At 46.5% G+C, this 14,522-nt stretch overlaps 1 protein-coding gene across 2 annotated transcripts; it reads right to left on the bottom strand.

Annotated features, from left to right (window-relative positions):
• Positions 1–1,483: 1,483 nt before the first annotated feature.
• On the bottom strand, positions 1,484–10,021 carry PSMD4 (proteasome 26S subunit ubiquitin receptor, non-ATPase 4). Of its 2 annotated transcripts, none has more exons than XM_088835755.1 (10): positions 9,898–10,021; positions 5,912–6,052; positions 4,679–4,793; positions 4,231–4,317; positions 3,919–3,987; positions 3,493–3,708; positions 2,997–3,114; positions 2,728–2,859; positions 2,579–2,646; positions 1,484–1,689 (listed from the first exon to the last, which is right to left on the bottom strand). In XM_088835755.1, exons 1-10 carry the CDS (start codon positions 9,921–9,923, stop codon positions 1,519–1,521), a joined length of 1,143 nt encoding a protein of 380 aa, XP_088691881.1. In that variant the 5' UTR covers positions 9,924–10,021; the 3' UTR covers positions 1,484–1,518. The 2 variants fall into 2 exon arrangements, with proteins under 2 accessions (XP_088691881.1, XP_088691882.1); XM_088835756.1 differs by having other exon boundaries at positions 3,006–3,114.
• Positions 10,022–14,522: the final 4,501 nt, after the last annotated feature.

Below are 14,522 nucleotides of genomic sequence, written 5' to 3'. Positions count from 1 at the left end.
TCACAATGAGTTATCATTTTATCCTCACTGGACTGGCAGAAATTAAGGATGAGTTCAATAGGAATTCTTAGACTGCAGGAAAGAGTGCAAATCCATACAACCACTTTGAAAAACAATTCATCATTATCCTGTAAAGTATCCTTAAGAAATTCCTGTATGGGTGCATCAGGAGATATGTATAAAAAACACCGAGATCCTGTTGATACTAGAAAAATAACTAGAGGCAATGCCAGATCCATCTACAGGAAAATGGTGAGATTGTAGAACATTCCCAGAATACATACACGTCCATGAAAAATGAATAAGCAGCCACTAAGTGCAGCAACTTTAAAGAACCTAAGAAACAGAATGTTTGTTAAAAACAATGTCCTGCAAGTCTCAGAGTATAGGACTTTTTTTGGGGAGGGCCTCGCCACGCAGCTTGTGGCATCTTAGTTCCCTGACTAGGGATTGAACCCAGGCTCTAGCAGTGAAAGAACCAAGTCCTAACCACTGGACCGCCTGCTAGGGAATGCCCTAAAACTATTTTTTATAAAGCTCAAACACATTAAACAGTCTTGTCAGGAATCTTTATGTATATGAGAAGACATGAAGGGAAAAAAATGTGAGATTCAAGATAAAAGTTCTGAGAAGGATGTGAAGAAGTGGGTTCAAGAAGGCTAGGTATTTAACAAGGTATTAGTAACATTCTAGCTTATTGAGCAGTTTCAGATATGTTAATTTCTTTACATCTCACTTTATATACAGGTTAAGTATTTTATGTGTAAAATATGATTTACCTCTTCAAACATAATAGTAATAAAGGGAAAGATTATACGAATTGTGCACTCTATTTCATGCCCCACAAAAACCTGCCTCTAAATTTGGTGCTCCAACAAGATGAATCATGTTTCTCCTTCACAGACTTCCACCTTGTGAAAGGTCTCCAAGATCCCTGATATGTGGTATTCTGACTTTTCCACCTGTCTCCTGCTGCTTGCCAGCCCAACTAGTCTTTAAGTGACAAAATGCCTCCACGCCATCAGCATGTGCTATCCCCACTGAATGGAAACATCACCACGTTTGCTGGCTGAGGAACTTCTGGCCCCATTAAATGAGGCTCAAACGTGGCCTTCGGGAACCTTCCCAGAGGCTACAAGGCTCTGGCCCTCTCTCCTCACCTCCACAGTGTCTTGTTCAGGCCTCTCTTTGGGCACTTGTTAGACGCGGGTAACCGCTCATTTGCAGGCTGGCCCTTCCCTAGATGCTGAATCCTCAATGGCCAGTACTGGCTTCCCTTCTCTGGGGCCCCAGTGCCTCACACAATTGGCTTTCAGTAAAGTTCTTCCTAAGGAAGGACTGTCCTGGGTGGAGATAGGAGGAAGCGGAATGGGCACAGGTAGTTACCAGTGTTTGAAGCAAAAAAGCAAAAAACAAGTTGCCAAGCTTTATTGAGGCTGCAGTGGTTATAGACATCACCCCTAACCCCAGCCCGCCCCGCCCGGGCCCCGGAGCGGCCCGCCTCCCTCCCCTCCAGTCTCACTTCTTCTCCTCCTCCTTTTTGTCCTTCTTGCCGTCCTTGGTGGCCTGGGAGGCCAGGGAGCCCATAGCATTTCGAATGGCCTCGTTGTTGGGGTCCACGCCTGGAAGGTTCTCCAAGACACTCTGGAGGAATTCGGGGTCCTGCATCACGTCATAATCATCCTCCTCCTGAAAAGGGGGCAGTGTCAGGCCGGTGAGGAGGGCTGGCTGTAGATCAAGCCCGTGTGAAAGATGGGAGCGCACCACCATATGAGCCCCTCTCCCCACTTGACTGGGGCGGGGGGCACCTCTGGCCAAGGACAGGAAGGAGGGTTTAGGAAAATACCCAGTGCCTATACACAGTATGCTGGAGTAGGAAAAGGCAACCCACTCCAGTATTCTTGCCTGGAGAATCCCCATGGACACAGGAGCCTGGCGGGCTACAGTCTACGACGTCACAGTCAGACACAACTGAGCAATTAAGCACATGCATAGTATGAACTTAAAACACTTATTTTATTCTATTTTTGTTGTTGTTGTTGCATAGGCATGGCTTTCCAGATCTTAGTTCACGGACCAGGGATTGAACCCCGGGCCTTCAGTAGTAAAAGCACTAAGTCCTAACCACTGGACCGCCAGAGAAGTCCCCCAAACATTAAATTACCGACCAATTAGAGGAGAAGCCTGAGAACATTGCTTTTTGAGCTCCAAGGATAAAAACAGATGCCATGACCTTTAGGTTTCCTGCTATTAGACACCCACTCCCCACTTTTGTTTTCCTGGACCTTCTTTGCACCCTCCTGGAAGATGGGATCACTGGAATTGTCCAGACTGCTCCCACCAGCAAGGAAGGGAAATTACAGAATACTTAACGACATTTCTCCAACTCTGGCCACATTCTCCTTAGCAAGGTTTACCCACAAGAAACATTACCTCCAAGGGTTTCTTTCCTTCTGCTCTAGAAAGAGCTCATCTATGAATCCCTGAGGGAGGAACGGTTCTAGCCCTAGCAGGCTGAGGATCTCAACACAGGGGGTTTTAAGGCTGATGGCAGCATGGAGTCACCGCTGGCCCTCACCTTGGTGGGCTCAGATGTGTCCATGGCTGAACTGGCATCCATGTCAGCTGACTCTGCCTGGCCAAACTCTGCAGAAGAAAGGTCAGTTTGTTCAGTTCCATTTCTCCCCGCAGTGTCTGCCCCACATGCCCACCGAGGCCCTGGCTCACCTGCACCCTGGAGGGACATCTGCATGGCGTACGCAATCTGCTCTTCCTCAGTCATACTGCTTAGGTCAGGGAGCCCAGCGCGGCCAAACTCCTGCTGGCTGATGGTCATCTTCAACAGGGCATCGTCCGAGTCTAGGAAAAGGAAGACAGCGGCAGGGTGAAACTGTGCCCACCCCCAAGCCCACGTGTTTCCACACCGCCAGAACCCCAGCCCCATCTACAGCAGCCCTCCACAGAGCACCCTGCAGCCCTGGGACTTCAGATTCCACCTCTTTCACCTTCAGTCCCGGTCGTGGCAATCCCAGCCTCAGCGGCAGAGGCGGCAGCTGCCCGCCGTGCCTCTTCCTCTTGCCGCTGCCGCTGCTCTTCCATAGAAACACGCAGGGCCTGGCCAAGGGTGAGGACAGTCAGACATTCGCCGGCCCTCAGCCCCTGGGGCGCTGGGGAAGGCAGCCGAGGGGTGGGGACGCACTGTAAAGGGGCAGCTTCGGTTTACACCCGGGGGAAACGGCTAGAGAGATGACCGATGACACAGCGACAAAGGACGGGCTTGGGGGAAACCTGGGGTTTCGTGGGGAGAAGCGAAGAGGAGAGTCTGACAGTGGTGCCCCTGAGACCAGACAGAATTATGGGGAAGAGGGACTGAGAGCGGGTCTGGGAAAACAAGCAAGGTCCTAGGACTGTCGAGCCCTAGAGAAGCTAGATGCTGTGTGAGAAGGATCAAGAAGGACACCTGGGCTCTCCTGGAGGTCAATGTTTGCTCACCAGGGCCAGCTCAGGATCAGCGCTGGGATCCACTCCAAATTCAAAGTCACTGGCACCAAGACCCAGCATGGCGCCCCCTTCCCCAGCCAGAATGGGCGAGCTGATGAGGGCATCGGCCAAGCTGGGCCCGGGAGGCACTGTCACCAGGTGAGAGCCGGCTCCGTCTTTGCCGTTCAGGGTGTTCACAAAGGCCGCCAGCTTTTCTGTGTTCACCTCCTGCAAGAGGAGCACACAGCGGCTCTGCTTCCCGCCCCGCCCCACGCTCTGCGCGGCGCCCGCCTGCAGCAGCTCCTCACCCCATGCAGACACGCCTCTCGGGAAGGACCGTTCTCTATTTACGATCAAAGCAGTCACTGGCCTCCAACCGGTCCTCACTCACCTCTTCCCCCAAACTGATAATGTCAACATTTACTTTCCCTTACTCACCTCTTCCCCAAAATTGATAATGTCAACATTCACTTTCTCCTTCTTGAGGCGTTTAGCCAGTTTCACCAGCTAGGAAGAAGGGGAGAGAAATGAGGACGTTTGTTCCATACTATGAGGGAAGGTGACACACATCCCAGCATACAGGCGAGGGTGGACCTCTCCAAGACCCCCCGACAGAAACACTGAATTCTGCACAACCTCCTTTCCCTAAATTGATGGACCCAATGCTTCTTCCTGACTCTCCCAAGAGCCAACAGAAGCCCCCTCCCAAACATGTGGCGCCCAAACTCCCCCGCTGTCACTTGGACTCACATCCTTCTCATTGTCCTCCACAGGGCTGCCCACAAAGGCAATGATGCGCATCTTGTGATTCTTGCCCTGCCGGTGCTTCAGGGCCAGCTTGAAAAGGAAGAGGACGTTCTTGCAGTCAGCCACAGGAACCCCCGAGCTCTCTCCTATCACTCTACTTCTTACGGCTTCCATATGCTTTGCGCCCATCATCACACTCACACCAGACCTAAACCCCCTGCTCCTCCCTTCTCTCTGTGCCTCTCTGTGGATAAGGAAGAGGGGTGAGCTCTCCATCTAGGGATGTCCCCTTCACGCTCTGCACGGAGCACCCCGTATCCTTCCCACTCCTGTCTCCACAGCATCGCTCTTCCCTGCTGCAGGTTCTCACTCCAGGAGTCTGGGGAAATGAGGAAGGGTTGGAGCAGAATGCCAGAGCAAGCAGGACCACAGAGGGCCCAGCAGGACTCACGTGGGCCACGCGGATGCCGGTGCAGAAGGTGATCTTGCCCTTGGGCTGGACAGTGTGCAGCTTAGACAGGATGCGGCCAGTGTCTGGGGTAAGTGTGGTCAGCACCTCACAGTCACTGGAATGGGGGAAGAAGCCTTTCTGTGAGTTCAGGGCAGGACAACTGCCTCCGAACTGTGTCCGACTAATCTTTTCTTTAGAGACCTTGATGATAACTGTTATCTCTATTTTTCCTAAACAAATATCTACTGTTTAGAGACTAGATCTTCCAAGTTCTCATCACAAGGAAAAAACTTTTAACTACGTGAGACATGGATATTAAACTTACTGTGGTGATCATTTTATGATATACACATTATCAAATTTATAACAGATTTATAATAGAGAATAACTGGAGAAAACTAGAGAAAAATCTCTAATGTGTGGATATGAAACACAGAAAAGAAGAAGGGGGTGATTCTGAGGGAAGCTTGGCCTCTTCCAGTATTTCTCCCAACCTCACTCATGCCATCTTCCTCTCAGGGACCTGAGAATTCTCTACAATAGCTGGATGAGCCTTCTTCTCCCTCCCATCCTTCATTTTTAGCCTCATTTTCTAGCTAATAACATGAATGCTGGCATGGGCAGTCACTCATTTGAGGATTATCAGTTCCCAAAACAAATTACTTTGGGGGTAACACGATGTGTGACATATGCCCTGGGAAGCTGACCCCAAATCACTTTTTATTGTCTTTAAAATACAGTGAGGACTGCCCTGGTGGCACAGTGGCTGACAGTCCACTTGCCAGAGCAGGGGACACAGGTTCCATTCCTGGTCCAGGACGATTGCACATGCCTCAAAGCAGCTAGACCTGTGCGCCGCAACGACTGAGCCCGTGTGCCTACAGCCTGTGCTCCACGGCAAGGGGCTTGGGCTTAATAAGAAGCCCAAGCACCGCAACTGGAGAGTAGCCCCCAGCTAGAGAGAACCTGCATGCAGCAACAAAGAACCAGGACAACCGAAAAATTAAAAATAGAAAAAATAAAATACACTGTGAAATTTTATCCCAGGAAATTAAGCTTCACAACTGTATTAAATTCAGGTTAATATTAATTTTTTTAAAAACAAGTTGCTGCTTATATTTATATGGAGCAGTGAAGAAGGTAGTCTAGGAAGGTGATGGGCAAAAGCAGCCTCATGGAATCTAGGCAATTTTCGCCCCGCCCTCCCCACACCTCCCTCTCTGCTCCGCCTACTTGGCCAGCGTGATGAGGCCCACGTTGTTCTCAGGGTTGCTGCGGGTCTTGGAGTGGCAGACGATGTTGACAGCATCCTGCTGGGCCTGTAGCCGGGTGGGTAAGAAGTCCCCATTCCGCATGTACTCACTGTTGTCCACGCTGCCAGGTTAGGGGTGAAGCAGGAGAGACACGCCACACTGTGAGACCTGCCTGGGACATTCCCTCCAGTTCCAGGAACCAACCCCCTACCCCCAAACACTCTCCCATGAGGGGTGCCATGGTGTATGGCAGTGGCTCTCAGTCTTTGTGGAACAGAGGATCACCAGCAACTTTTTTTAATACACACATGACCAAGCCCTCCTCTAGACTTACTGACTCAGAATAACCAAAGGTGAAACACCTTTTTAAATCTCCACAAGTGATTGTATAAGTATCCGAGGTTGTGATCTACTAATGTACCATGTCCACCTTTTTATAAGGTGCCTTAAGTGTTATCAATCATGGTCGTGGAGAAACATGCTATCTGCTATTAAAATAGGAGTATTCCAAGGCAGGAAATCGACAGGGCAACTGAAAAATATTTATGAGCTAACACACACTTGGCAGCACTGAGTGCAGGAAAGTACAATCTAAATTATCTGGTTAAATGTTCAACAGCTTTGACAGCTGGACTGAACTGCAAAAATGAGGTTTCATAGATCTGGGGGTCTCACGTATTCTATCCCTGTAGTTTTTCACAATCTGTAAGAATCCAAATAACATGAAATACAAGTGCCAGGTTCCTGGAGACCAAAAGAAGGCAGGGAAGTCAAAAAGCTATCTATACCAAAGAAGAGAATCAATTCTTGACGAACTGAGGTCCCTCAAAACACTGAAAGAAAGCAGTACAGTCAGAAACAGCTCATCTCTACTGCCAAGCTAAACGGGCTTGGAGGCAATTTTTCCTTCACCAGGCAATAAACACAAACCAAATGAAAGGTAATTAAGAAGCTACTGGAAGATAAGTAGAAAGGGTTGGAAGGGTAGTGTTCAGGCAGGTTCAAATCCCTACTCTGCTACTTACTAGTTCTATGATCCTACGGAAGTTACTGAATTTCTCTAACATCCAGTTACCTCATCTGTAAAATGGGTTTTATTATACCTACCTGGATAGTGCTGGCTATGAGGATTAAACTCATGGAAAGTACTTAGCACAATGCCTCACAGTAAGCATGATACACAGACTAGTTCTTATAGAGGAAACTCAATCTATATAAAGGAGGTCAAGGGCAGACTTTACTGACCATGCTATATTCTTTTTTCCCTGATACACTGTTTCCAATTACTCTGGCAACAGGGAAATAACTGCCTTCCTAGCTTCAAATACAGTGGTGGCTAAATATATGAAACAATGGAAGCTTTGAGGATCATCCAGCTGGAATAGCTGCTAAGTACAAAGGCTGTGGGCAAAACCAGCAGATGGATGAAGGCTGGAAGATGTCAGAGGAAGACCAGGGGTGTGGAGGGGTGGCTTGAGAGGGAGAGAGAACCTGCTGTGCAGAACACGACAGCAGTCCTCACTGTCATGAGAGCATCAGAACCGCTTAGAGAGTGACAGCGCTGGGAGTGTGAAAAACACAGATGCCTGTACACCTACATGTGCATCCCTGAAAAATGCAGTCTGGTTTTCCCAACATCGAACTTTATACGAACAGGATAATACATGCATCTCCTGGGACTACTTTTGCTCAATAGTAAGTAATTTTTCCCAATAAAAATAAATATCAAAATAAGGGCTGACAAAATTATCCAGCTATTCCATAAAGTTTTCATCTAAAAAAAAAAAAGAATACAGATGCCTAAGCTTCCCAAGGCTTGGTTTCTGAGCCACCAGACCAAGCAGAGTCAAATACACACAATTTTTTAATAAGCTCCTCCAGAGAATTCTGAGTGACAGCAAAGCATGAGAAAAGGAGTGGCTTTCACTACTATTCTGTGGCTGGACTGTTACAACAGAGTGCCAATGCAACACTCTGGACCTAATCTTTCCTCCTATACCTCAAGCCAGATCAGCATTCTTAAATCCCATTTGGTATATAGCTCTGGCTCCACCCACCTCAGAACATTTTCAGTAGTCCTCTATTGAAGGGTAAAGGGCAGAATTCAACCTCCTCAACCTGACATCTGAGCTCTTCTACCTGGCTGCATCCCCCTTTCTCCAAAAAAGGGAACCACCTTCAACCAACAACCTAATAATGAAGTCACGCTAGTCCATTTTCTACTCCCTAAACAAGCCTTGAGAATGTACACTTCAGCAGCTTTCCTTATGCCCTTCTCCTTACATGTAATGGCCTCTCCTTAACATTTGTCTAAGTCCCTTCAAGGACCCTCTTAAATTCTTTCCTGAGGACTCCTTAAGCATCATGGCAACTAAGAGATGAACATGCAGCTGGAAAGTACCCAAAACACAGGTTTTTGGATTCCAAATCCTGTCCTCTTTCTACTCTTTACTTTCTCCCAGAGGCTGCCATATTCAGCAAATGAAAATACAGGGCTCCCAGAATTCCCTGGTGACACAGTGGTAAAGAGTTTTCCTGCCAATGCAGAGGACATGGCTTCGATCCCTGGTCTGGAAAGATCCCACCTGCTACATAGCAGCTCCGGCGCCGAGAGCCTGTGTTCCACAAACCCTCAACACAACAGCAGCCCCGGCTCCCAGCAACGATAGAAAGCCCAGGCAAAAGCAATGAAGGCCCGACACGGTCAAAAATAAATAAATAAGATAAAATATAGGATTCCCAGTTAAATCTGAATTTTAGACAAGCAACAGTAACTTTCTAGTGAAAGTATGTCCCATGCAATATGTGGGACATACATACACCCATTTTGACATTAATAATAACTGTTTATCTGAAATTCAAATTTTACTGGGCATCCAATGTGTTATCAGGCAACAGTATCTACCCAGCAAACAGAAAACCCTTAGGTGTCTGTTCTGTGCAATTGGAGATTTGTGTGTGTTTGTGAACTATTCTGTTTTCATTCTAGGTTCACACTTAGAAGAAACTCTTGAAACCTTGCAAAAGTGTGGTCCTCACTTCCTAACAGCTATTCAGCCAAGTCTGAGACTGATGAGGACAGAGAGCTCACTGGATAAGAGCCGAAGCGTCTTTGAGTCAGATAATCCTGGGTTTAAATCTAGGCTCCACCACTTAATCGGCTGTGTGACTTTGTGTAAGTCATTTAAAACTGCTGAGACGCGGTATCCTCATCTGTAAAAGGGAGGGAGTATTGTGAGGCTTAAGTGAGACGAAGCAAATTAAATGCCTAACATTTAGAAGGTAACTTCGTCGGTAAAGAATCTGCCTGCAGTACAGGAGATCCGCATTCAATCCCAGGGTCGGGAAGATCCTACGGAGAAGGAAATGGCAAACCACTCCAGGATTCTTGCCTGGAAAATCCCAGGGACAGAGAAGCCTAGCGGGCTACAGTCCATGGACTCGCCAAGAGTCCGACACGACTTAGCGACTAAGGCACAAACACTTATAAAGTACTCTTCCAGTGCCTTTGACGGTAACACCGGGAAAAGCAAAGGAGTCAGCGACAAGTGAATGGGGCGAGGAAGGGATCTCAAACTCTCTTCCTAACTAACACCCATCATTTTGAAAAGAAGAGAGGAAGGCAGAAGACTATCATGGTGAGTCCGAGAAGCAGGACTCTAGCTAAAGCCAGATGTAGGCTGGTCCAGGGAAGACGACGCTGTAATGGAGAAAAATAGCAGGGCAGGTCAATGACTGTCCGCGGATTGAGGGTTAAGGTGGGTACCACGGGCCCGTCCGTCGGGAACTACCTCTGGGGCCCCGGGATGACTCAGGGAGTCGCTGGAGCTCCTTTCAGAGCTCCCGGCCCAAGGCCTCATCTCTTCCACCAGGCCCCCTCCCCCACCCCAGGCCCGCCCGGCCTCCGAACTACAGGCGCCCCCGACCCAGTCCCGCTCCCCAAGGGGGCCCGAGGTGGCTCCTCACCAAACCATAGTGCTTTCCAACACCATCGTGCCTCCTTCCTCCCTCCCCGACCGGTTCTCCCAGACCACCTAACAACAACTCCTCCAATTGGCCCAGCGCCCCTCGCCAATCACTGATCTCGGTTGGGCCAGCTGGTTCCGCCTTCATCCCCGTGTTGCTTTCTGGGAGTTGTAGGCGCCGCCAGAAAAAAAAATGTGGGAGCTGTTTGGGGTGGAGGGAGGGGCCAAGTAACACAAAAAAGAGGGCCACACCTCCACCTGCCCTGTCATTCAGGTTTTCTGGTGGCGTTCCTTGCCGAGAAGATCTAAGAGAAAAAGTGAAGGAACTTCTGCAAGTAGTGAGGCTATGTCTATTCCAGCATCATCGTTTTTAAAAAGTGGTGGGATGACTATTGACTACTGACTTTCCAGCTCCCCCGGTTCCTCATGGCACTTTGTTCATCAAACTACTAGGCACTTATACCTCTGAATTGCATTTGTTTGTGTATCTGTCCCATTCCATTAAGGGCAAAAGAAAGTGAAAGTTAGTCGCTCAGTCGTGTCCCACTCTTTGCGACCCCATGGATTGTAGCCCGCCAGGCTTCTCTGTCCTTGGAATTCTCCAGGCAAGAATACTGGAGTGGGTGGCCATTTCCTTCTGCAGGGGATCTTCCCCAACCCAGGGACTGGACCGATTTCCTGCATGGCAGGCAGGTTCTTTACCGTCTGAGACACCAGGGAAGTCCCCATTAAGGGCAAGAAAGGTGTCAGTCTCTGCTATCCCTAAGTCCACTACAAAGCCTGACATATGGTAGGAAGGCAGAAAAAAGTTTGATGAATCAATAATTTTAACTAATCTCCCAAAGAATGGGAGACACCTAGTCAATCATTTTCGCTTTTTAATCAAGAATCACATTTTAAGGACTTCCCTGGCAGTCTAGTGGCTAAGACTCTGCGCTCCCAGTGCAGGGGGCCCCAGGTTCAATCCCTGGTCAGGGAACTAGATCCCACATGCCACAACTACGACCCAGTGCAGCCCAAAAAAAAAGAGTTACAGTTTTAAATGTCTTAGCGGATTTCCCTAGTGGTACAGTGATTAAGACTCTGCACTTTCAGTGGAGGGGCTGTGGGCTCAATCCCTGGTGAGGTAACAAAGATCCCACATCTATCATGGTAACAAAGATCCCACATCTATCATGGTAACAAAGATCCCACATCTATCATGGTGTGGCCAAAAAATAAAAATAAAATTATTTAAATTAGAAATGCCTTGGCTGGAAATTCCCTGACAGTTCAATGGTTAGGACTCTGCCCTTCCACTGCAGAGGGCACCGGTTTGTTCCTTGGTCTGGGAACTAAGATCCTGCATGCCTTGGCTTGGCTATAAATAAATAAATGCCTTGGCTGACCTATACACACACTCCAAAGAAAAACTGGAAATTCCAGGTGTCTATTTTGGAGGAAGTGGGGGAAGGAGCAAGGGACCCAGACATGACTACAGAGATGGTAGATGGAGATTGCAAACGTGTTGAAGACATTACATAGGTATTGATAAAGTTTTAATGGATATGTTCAAAAGTTATTGGTGACCATTAAAGGTATAGGCGGAGAAGGCAATGGCACCCCACTCCAGTACTCTTGCCTGGAAAATCCCATGGACAGAGGAGCCTGAAAGGCTGCAGTCCTTGGGGTCACTGAGGGTCGGACACGACTGAGCGACTTCACTTTCACTTTTCACTTTCACGCATTGGAGAAGGAAATGGCAACCCACTCCAGTGTTCTTGCCTGGAGAATCCCAGGGACGGGGGAGTCTGGTGGGCTGCCATCTATGGGGTCACACAGAGTCAGACACGACTGAAGTGACTTAGCAGCAGCAGCAGCAAAGGTATAGAAGCAAAATCTCTGTATGACTAAGGAAAAAAAATCTCTTACTATAATCATAGACAGGACAAGGAAGAAAAATAAAGCATAGAAAAATCATTAGTGAAAAGTTCAAATATAAACAAAATATGAATGTAGGACATACCAAACTAACAAAAGGTAAAAAATAAAAGGAAAGGAAAAAACAATATATCAGGCAATAGTAATAAAAGAAAGCATGTGTAGCTATATAAATATGATACAAATAGAAACCAGGGTCTCCTGAATTGCAGGTGGATTCTTTACGAGCTGAGCTACCTAAAAGTCCAGCTATATATATATTGTACAAATAGAAATCAACACAAATTGGTGAAGTCAAATCCAAAATATCTCATAAAATATAAGATTCAACAACAAAAAATGTTCTGAATTAATCAGGATCATGCAACTCTAAAGACAATTTGAACATCAGGAATTATTATAAATTAGTATTCTTCTAAAATGTATAAGTAGATAAACACTCAGCCCAAACTAAAGGAAGTGAATAGGAAGTGAATTAATACTGTTTTGGGATTCATGATGTCTATACAGGGAGGTTGTCTGTCACCATCTCAGCTTTAGTCAGATACTTAACAGATTGTGACCAGTTTTTAATTACACTTTGAAAAGTCCTTGTAGATATTGCAAATACAAAATAGAGTGGTCATAAAAAAATGAGTTAGTAAATAGGTCCTATATGATGGATTTGATTCAACCTGGAGAATGCAGAATTCATACTCTCTTCATACAGATGTCCTGTTAGAACTATGTCAGAAGCTTTTCAATGAAGAGATATGTGAGTTGCAAGAATGATGATGAGATCATGAGAGGTGAAATCTGATAGGTTCAGAGTTCAGTAAAACAAGAGCTCTAATATGAAAAAAAGCAAAAACAATTCATTTACCTGTGGGTCAGACACTATTCTAGGCACTTGGAAGGGAACAAAATAAAGTCTGCCTTTGTGGAGCTTGCTTCCTGTGGGGGAAGGCAGATAATAAACCAATAAGTCAATGTTGAATAATGATGAAACTAGGGTGGATGTGTGGGTGTGTGTTTATATATAAACAGGATGTTAGGGAAGACTTACAATTGAAAAGAAACCTGAAGGATACCTGGGGAAAGAAAGTGCAAATGCTCCAAGGCAAGAGTGCATTTAAGAACGTGAAGGTCAGTAGAGACTAGAGTAGAGGGAGTGAAGAAGTGAGACCAGAAAGACAAAGGGAGAAGAAAGGTCAGATCACATACGTACGTAAAGAGTATTTTAAGGACTCTGAGATAGGAGCTGTTGGAAAGTTTCAGCAGAGGGTCTGTGTTTTAACAGATCACTCTGGCTTCTGCATTGAGAACAGACTGTGGGGGAAAGAACAGGATACAGACCAGTTAGGAGACCATTTCAGTGATCAGGCATGATGGTGGCTTACTGTAGGGTGGTGGTAACAAGACGTGAAACTAGTGACATATGGATGAATTTTGCATATGCCATAAGATATAAAACTTAGGGATTTCCCTGGCAGTCTAGTGGTTAAGACTCCATGCGCCCAATGCAAAGGTCATGGGTTCCATCCCTGGGTCAGGAAACTAAGATGTCACATGTGGCTTCGCCCACCTCCACCCACCACCCTCCCCCACCCCTGCCAAATTCTAAGATACAAAACTTAAAAAATTTGCCAATGGATTTGATGGAGGATATAAGGAAAGGGGGTGTTAAGGGGTTATTAGAGTTGGTTCTAAGCAACTATTTCCGAAGATGGGCTAGGAGGGGCAGGAACCAGCAATTCAATTTTGGACATATATTAGGTTGAAGATGCTTATTAGACACCTAAATGGAGATGTCAAGTAAGTGGGTAGATATGAGTTTGCAGTTCAGAAAAAAAATCTGGGCTAGAGATAGAAATTTGGGAGTTTTTAGTTAATCATGAGGTGACAGGGGAGTTGGACAAATGATACAGGGCCTTTAGGACTTTGAGAGTGAAGGCAGACTAAAAGAAGGGGTCCTATGATTGAGCCCTGGACTTAATCATACATTTTGAGGTTAGAGAGAAGAGGAACCAGAAAAGAGGATGGAGATGGAGCAGTGCAGCAGCACCTTGGTAAGGACAACCAGGAGAAAGCACGTGGTATCCCAGAAGCTAAATGGAGAAAATACTTATTTCTAGGAGTGAGTAATAAAACTGTCAGATGCTGCCGACCTGTCTAGTATGATGAGGACTGATATATTTAGCAACATGAAGGTCATCAGTGACCTTAGAGTTCAAGAGAGATTGGGGTCAAAAAGCTGTTTGTAAAAATTCATTTCTAAGACAAGTTTTCTAACTTTGATCACTGGATATTATTAAGGAATTATTAGTTTTTAAAGGCATGATAATATTGTTGTATTGTACCTTTAGCTCTTGACCTATATGTTGAAGTGTTTATGCATGAAATGATATCAGTTTGGGATTTTTTTTATTGGGGTGTAGTTGCTTTTGTCTTGGATTTTTAAGACAGTATTTATTTATTTGGCTGTGCCAGGTCTTAGTTGCAGCATGTGGGATCTAGTTCCCCGACCAGAAACTGAACCCAGGCCCCCTCCACTGAGCAGAGTCTTAGCAACTGGACCACCATGTAAGTCCAGGTGAATCCCTGTGTGGAATTTAACATAATCCTTTGGAGGTGGAGAGAGAAGGGAAGGGTGGGGTAGAAGGTATAGGTGAAACAGATTGGCCTTATTTACAGACAACAAGTATTGAAGCTGGGTGATGCATATAT

This window comes from Moschus berezovskii, chromosome 4, assembly GCF_049115385.1.
Source record: "Moschus berezovskii isolate FMDL1 chromosome 4, NW_MosBer_1.0, whole genome shotgun sequence".
NCBI lineage: Eukaryota > Metazoa > Chordata > Mammalia > Artiodactyla > Moschidae > Moschus > Moschus berezovskii.
This window is presented reverse-complemented; position numbering and strand designations above follow the sequence as displayed.

Excerpts from the sequence above, each read along its gene's own strand:
- PSMD4 (XM_088835755.1), bottom strand. The coding sequence starts at position 9,923 with ATGGTGTTGGAAAGCACTATGGTTTG. Across the intron at positions 2,860-2,996 it reads CGGGACTGAAGGTGAAAGAG|ACTCGGACGATGCCCTGTTG; the intron begins GTGGAATCTGAA and ends TCCTTTTCCTAG. Across the intron at positions 2,647-2,727 it reads GATGTCCCTCCAGGGTGCAG|AGTTTGGCCAGGCAGAGTCA; the intron begins GTGAGCCAGGGC and ends TTTCTTCTGCAG.